This window comes from Micropterus dolomieu, linkage group LG06 (assembly GCF_021292245.1).
Source record: "Micropterus dolomieu isolate WLL.071019.BEF.003 ecotype Adirondacks linkage group LG06, ASM2129224v1, whole genome shotgun sequence".
NCBI classification, from domain to species: Eukaryota; Metazoa; Chordata; class Actinopteri; order Centrarchiformes; family Centrarchidae; genus Micropterus; species Micropterus dolomieu.
In genome coordinates this window covers 17,366,699-17,373,677 of record NC_060155.1, presented here as the reverse complement: position 1 = coordinate 17,373,677, position 6,979 = coordinate 17,366,699, and the positions used below count along the sequence as shown (strand labels likewise).

At 40.8% G+C, this 6,979-nt stretch overlaps 1 protein-coding gene across 1 annotated transcript in view; it reads right to left on the bottom strand.

The window, feature by feature from the left end:
- Positions 1–464: 464 nt before the first annotated feature.
- camsap2b (calmodulin regulated spectrin-associated protein family, member 2b) overlaps positions 465–6,979 on the bottom strand; it is a 37,305-nt gene continuing 30,790 nt past the window's right edge. The window contains exons 16-21 of the mRNA XM_046051683.1: positions 4,839–4,975; positions 4,476–4,690; positions 4,297–4,396; positions 2,829–2,944; positions 2,581–2,699; positions 465–2,493 (exon numbers count right to left, since the gene is read on the bottom strand). Coding sequence (XP_045907639.1) covers positions 2,194–2,493; positions 2,581–2,699; positions 2,829–2,944; positions 4,297–4,396; positions 4,476–4,690; positions 4,839–4,975 — 987 coding nt within the window. The 3' untranslated portion in view covers positions 465–2,193. The remainder of the gene's footprint in view (positions 2,494–2,580; positions 2,700–2,828; positions 2,945–4,296; positions 4,397–4,475; positions 4,691–4,838; positions 4,976–6,979) is intronic.

Sequence of the window (6,979 nt, the reverse complement as noted above, 5' to 3'; positions counted from 1 at the left end):
GGAAACACTTTCCAAATTACATGATACATATATAATATGTAAGAACAGTATAGGGATATGGTAGAGAAAGTGAAGATTTTCTGAATGACTCCATGTTTTATTTAAAATCAAGTCTACAATACTCAGTGTCATGGTAAAGCTTCTTTAGTGGGGACAAAAATATACAGCAATATTACAGCAGAAAATGCCTAAGATGATGATAATGAGGACAAAAGTATATCTGGCGTTGCAGAGTAACCAGACTTTTTTTCTACTGATGGTCTGTGTTTGTACATGGCACAGTAATGATGATGATGATGATACAAGAAGGTATTGCATAGGTGTACAATACTTACCTATATTGTTTACTTAGGTCTTTGCAAAGATAAGCACAAGTGTGTTATTGTGTCACACAGCATTAATATCAGTTTAAATTAGGCTTTTTTCATCATTACACTTGAATATGTGAAATGAGACACCATGAATGCTGTTGATAGCTGGCATTTTAATAAAGCTCAAAAGAATAGAAAAACAAAAATCCATGAACAGTCGAGCATATTTAGTAAATTGAAAAGAAAATTAATTCGGAGTTGGAAAAAATACAATTCAGAGTTGGAAATAATATTTCTCAGTATACCTAATGGATTTCTTACCACAAAGCCTTATTAAGGATTTATATACCTTGCCTCATCAGGTACACTTTGCTTTCAACACACTTCCTTCAACAACTGTACTGCTTCATTAGTACACACCTCCCACAGGTAAATGTCATTACAAAAAATACTTCTATATGCCAAAATATATCTGTACAGTGTCAACACAGAGTGAAGGAACACATGATAAAAAATGTAACAGTAATGTAAAAAGTAAAGTATCAAGCGTGACAGTCCTGAAGTGGAAACGACTCAGCGACAGTGCACAGGGACTTGAAGTGCTATCATAGGTGAATTCATTTATTTACAATTGTGGACTACTTTGAGGGTAATCAAGAACTAATAGTTAAGACAATATCCACATTATTGTGGTATTTTGAGTATTTGTTAGTTCCAACTGCAACATGTTCAATGGTGATTATTTAAATTACTCTTCAATTGCACAGACTGGTGACATAGTGTGGGATTTCCATCTACTCTACTACTTACAACAGTCTTATCAGTGATGCTGTTGAGTGATCACACTTTTTGCATTTGTAGCACATTAAAAGGCCGGAAACGACAAAATACTGATACACATACGTGATAAATTATAAAAGCTACTCAAAAGCTACAACAAGCTAACTTGTTCATTTTGAATGGATCTGCCATCATATACAAATTAATTAACTTATATATGTATAGTATATTAGGTTTCTCTGAATAAAATCTAAGACACCTTTTAAAATATCTTCAAAGCATTGTCAAAATTAAATAAATTAAGAGTGCGTTACAGGTGCTTTCCAGAATTGTTTGATGGTACTCCATATGCTCAATAATTTTGGAAAGTAATTGCAATCCCCAACTGAGGTATTTTCCTCACTCTTCTTGGCAGTTCACTATACACACAGATGCACAAATTTGAACTTCGAAATTTGAATTGAAAGGTTTTCAGTCATATGTAAAAAAAAAAAAAAAAAAAAAAAAAAAAAAAAAACCTTGCCTGTGTAGCAGCAAAACTCTCATCAAAAATGCTGCCTCTGCCTGATCACACATCAGACAGGCCACCCTTTTAACAACCTGGGCTTGAGGGGGCGTAATCTGATCCCCAACCTGGGAGCACACACAACCTCTCCTCTATCACAACACACTTTTTCAACAGGCGTTGACAAAATGACACCAACACTCACAGCGCATCCATATGACACAAAACAAGCATAAGGCCACACATGATCTACTTAAGAAACCAAAACTGCCTCTCTCAGAGGCGTGACATTCACTGCTTCAGTGGTTCAACTAGGTAAGGCATTGCTCCGCCTATTATTTTCTTCTCTTTTTTGGCACACGAGAACATCGATACACATGCTGACAAGTACACACTTGCGCTCCGTTAAAGTAGTCCAGAGTCTAACAGTCATCTCTGTATTGTAACAACAACTTCGTGAGGCCCACTTGTGTTCTACATTCCAGTTGTGATTTATTACAGTGGGAGTGTGTCCTTTTAATGAAAACGTAAAATCCACTAATTCTTCTGTGACTCTTCCAGAGAAGCGTGGCCAAAAGCTTGCCCAGCCATCTAGCACTACTTAGGGTGCAGTTTTTTGGGTGTCCCCTGCTTCTTGGTTTGCCACAGATGACTGGCGATGGTGATGGCGTCCACACTGGCCGACATGGTTTTGGCTGGGATCTGGCTGAACTGCTTCTTGTCCGAGTTGTACTTGTACAAGCCCTCGATCATCTTGGTCGTGATGCTCCTCGGCCCGATGCCGGCCAGTTTGGTGATCTCCTCTGTCTCAGGGCAGTAGGCGTACACAGACCTGAACTGGCATCCGGCGTCACGGAACAACACCAGGAAGTTATTGGCTTCGGATTTCTCCATTTCCTGCAGAAAATCACGGAGAAAAGTCAGTATTTAGTGCAGAAGGTTATTCAGTGCAGATAGACGCAGACACACAATTGCAAGACATACGTCAAGAATCTTGTTCTTCTGCCCTTCGTTGACCTTGCCAGCCAGGCAGCAGTGAGCCAGGGCATTCTGGATTATGTGCTTGTTGGACTTGGCGCTTGGCTCCTTGTATAGTTTGGGTCCTGTGGGCAGAAGGCAAAGGCATGAGATTGCAAAAACAATACATGTTATTTACAGTAGTTATGTTGATGTAAATGATGTAAATAGTAAATGTAGATGAACTGTGGCAACAGTACAGGTATGGCTTATACCTGTGTACTCAGCGTTGGAGGGAGTGGATGAGGTGGTCGAATCATTTTCCCAATCCTTCTCCCCATTACGACTGCCGGTCGAAGGACAAGAAGAAAAACCTTCTGCAGAGTCTGGCCTGGAGACGATCACATACAAACCAACAAATGACACGCAGACGTGACAAAACCCCACAACGATATACACATGTACGAGGTATGAAAGTACACACACAACAGATTGTACGTCAGACACGCGCACACACACACACACACACACACACACACACACACACACACACACACACTCATGAGGTAAAGCAAGGTCAGACGCTATGACTCAATACTCCAAACCCTGCCTGTTGTCTCGCATCATACTGTACATGATACGAAGCTGTGCAGCGTGGGACAGAAAGGCATGTTCAGCCAAGCGAAGCAACGTCTCAGTGCTGTCTTTATGGCTACTGTGGGAGATGAGCTCAAGCACTTGTGGAGGAAACAGCAAACACAGCGGTGAAGCGCAGAGCAGCACAAGAGAAGAGAGCAAACAACAGCCTGAGAGCAATACTGCAAAAGACAGAGAGAGGATAAAGAGCGGGAGAACTAAGGCGGAAACATCTTGGGTCCCATGTACCTTAAAGCAGAAGCAAGAACTGCAGTAATGGAATATGTTCAACTATTTCACTGTTGACACATCTGTCTACTGTCTGTGTTGAAAGGACGTGTAATGAAATGCAGTTACATGGAGCTATTTCTACATGGAGCCACATCTGTTGAAGCACCACTATTCAGAGCATTACTAACCTTCCCTTTCTTTCTTTGGGAGAGCTTAGATAGAACGGGATATGAGAAGAAGCGACTTTATTGCCTCTGAGGGGGACGCAGGCAAAATAGAGAGAAAGGAGAGGGGGATACGAGAGAATCAAGATGCAGAGTGTAAGCCTCATAAATGTCAAAACACCCCATCGAATTAAAGTTTACAGCACAGTATATAATATCTGGGTGTGAATCAAAATATGGGGTGAGTGTGAGTTGGGATATTATGAAAGTGTAACTGTGGGAGTGCACAACACAATGGTGGTAATCAATAAATGAAGGGTCAGCTGCACAAACCAACTGCAATATTTGAAAAGGTGACAAAAAAATAAAACAAGTCATTCTGAAAGACTTGCAGTAGTTAAGTAGATTTTATAAACACACATAACAAGTCTGAGATTCATATTTAAAGAATAAAATATGAAATACAAAGGACTGAAGAAAAGATGCAGGAAAATGAGATGGACATAAAGAATGAAGTCAGCTGGTAGTATTACTGTATAAGCTGTCTGCCAACTTTAAGAAGTAACTTTATTATTTATTTATATATATAAAAAGGTAAACATTAGGCTAGCAGGGTTTTATTGACAAAGACAGCCGCAGGTAGAATATTTGTTTACATCTGTGATTTGTAAATCGAGGGCAAGGCAAGAGAGTGGCAGTGAACGGGTCTTACCTGTTGTTCTTCCTGTTATTTGGCTGGTCTCTGTCGTTGTCAGCCAGATTGAGAGACGCCAAAGAAACACTCGATACGGAGAAGCCTCGAGGACGCACCCCTGCAACACAACAACGTGGATCAGCGGCCGCCACACAGCTGTAGAGTGCGTTTGTGCACATGATTTTCGTGTTGCTCACCCGATGCTCTCACAGGCGGAGTGGACGACTCCATGACGTCCCTGTGGATGGACTTGGGCCGTGGCTTTTTCTTGAGACTTCCAGATCGGGGCTTGATGACGTCGTCCATTTCCACCATCAGCTTGAGCTGCTTCTTCCTCATATATTCATTCCTGATGTATTCCCTCCTTTCCTTCTCGTCATCCTTCTTCTGCAGCTCCTCCTCGGCTTTCAACCTACAGGAGGAGACCAAGATAAAGATTTATTGCACGGCTGCACACTCAAGTTTAAAAGACACAATGCATTTATTGACGCCATAAACCTGGGAACGGTGATATATAGGTGGTACAGTAAATAAACAGAACGTAAGAAAGTCACACAAACCGTTCAGCTTCCTTCTTCTGCTCCTGGTCCAGGTCCTGCTGTTGTTTTTTCTCCTGAGCCTCCTTCTCCCTCCTCAGCCTCTTCTCCAGCAGAGCTGCTTTCTTTGCTGCCATGTCCTCTTCCCCTTTCATATCATCCTGGTGTTTGATGGGTGGGAAACACACAATATGCATACGTCAGATTACATGTATAAATATTTAGACTGCATCTCATGACTTGCTGGCAGATTTTTCAATTAAGGTTTACTTGAATTGAATTACTACATCATTAGGTTATTATAACAAATAATGCCCTAGTGTGTAATTGTTTTGTCATCGCTTCCCTCAAAACTCCAATGTTTGAAAGGGAAGATACTTATTCTTAATAATTATGGTGGTATTGGTATTTAAAGTGGCATTAGCGTAATTACCTTCTGTCAACAAAGCTCTGATATTGCTATGCTCCAATGGTCTACCGTGTGTCCGTGTTCTGGCTGTTGTTTTTGGCCTAGATTCATTCATGTATTGTCTTTGATCAGCTCACAGCTCAACAGGCACAACACTGCACATGTTGTGCCAGGCTCTCACAGCATGAGATTCTTCCAGTTGTTGCTACGTGCATATAGCACCTTAAGGTTTTATAGATTATATTATTAATGAGACATTAATTAACTGTGTTTATTAGTTGGTATTATAGTTTTACTGCAGTGGATTCAAAAGTGGGGGCAGAAATGCAGAGTTAAACTGAAACTGAAGCCCTTTTTCACAGCAGACATTTGACCTGTCAGTACCAACTAATGACATTTTTAATTGCTATATTGCATTGCAGCATTTGGAGTTACAAAGCCTTTAATAATGTTAATGTCTGCTGTGAAAAAAGTTTAATTCATTTGGAAACAATATAGCAACGAGGGTGTTCTGATGCTCGCAAGGCTAGCAAGACTCATTCTAGCACATTAGCTACAACAGAGAGACTTTTAACAGGAAGAAAATAAAAACTCATCAAGCCAATATATCAGTCAAAAACAATATAGTTCACAGTCAAAATAGCAGGAGAGCCTTACGTCTTTTGTGTGTATAAAGTCTGGCATTTTGGGCAATGTTTAGAGCAAATGTTATATTTTGAAAAATACGCTTATTCGCTTTCTGGCAAAAAGGTCTCAGAAAACAAAGTCACTACTAGGTAATAAAATATGGCAACAGAAAGCACCCCAAATTCATGTTGTTTTCTTTATGGATAAAGTTTATGGCTAAACCTATTCTGCCCCTACCTACAGGTGTGTTTGTCCAGCTTTAGTACAGAATAGATGCATAGTTAAGTGCATCCCTGGGGCCAGAGCGGGCGACATTGAGTCTTATTTGAAACTGCTGGCTAAGGATAAACGTAAATACAGTAAGATTGTTATTCACGTCGGCGGTAATGACTCCCGGTTACGCCAATCGGAGGTCACTAAGATTAATGTTGAGTCGGTGTGTACATATGCAAAAACAATGTCGGACACCGTAGTTTTCTCTGGACCCCTGCCAAATCTGACCAGTGATGACATGTATAGCCGCATGTCGTCATTCCGCCGCTGGTTGTTGAGGTAGTGTCCAGCAAACGATGTGGGCTTTGTTGATCATTGGCAGACTTTCTGGGAAAGACCTGGTCTGATCCGGAGAGACGGCATCCATCCCACTCGGGAAGGAGCAGCTCTCATTTCTAGAAATCTGGCCAAGTTTATTAGTGGACCAAATCCATGACAACCCAGAGTTGAGACCAGGAGGCAGAGTCGCAGTTTAACACACTTCTCTGCCCTTCTTTTTCAGCAGTTACCCACCCAAAACCCTACGCAGAGTCGCAGTCTAACACACTTCTCTGCTCCTCCATTTCAGGAGTTACTTAGTGAAAATCCTATAGTGACGGTGTCTGTCCCCCGACCATTGAAATTATTTAAAAAGGTAAACAGAAGAGGAGCTGTGCATAAAAACCTCATAAAAATTAAAACCACAAGAGCAATAGTGCAAACGAATAGGAGAGTTAAATGTGGACTCTTAAACATCAGATCTCTCTCTTCTAAAGGTGTACTAGTAAATGAACTAATATCAGATTATGATATTGATTTATTTTGTCTTACTGAAACCTGGCTGGGTGATGGAGAATATGTTAGCCTAAATGAATCC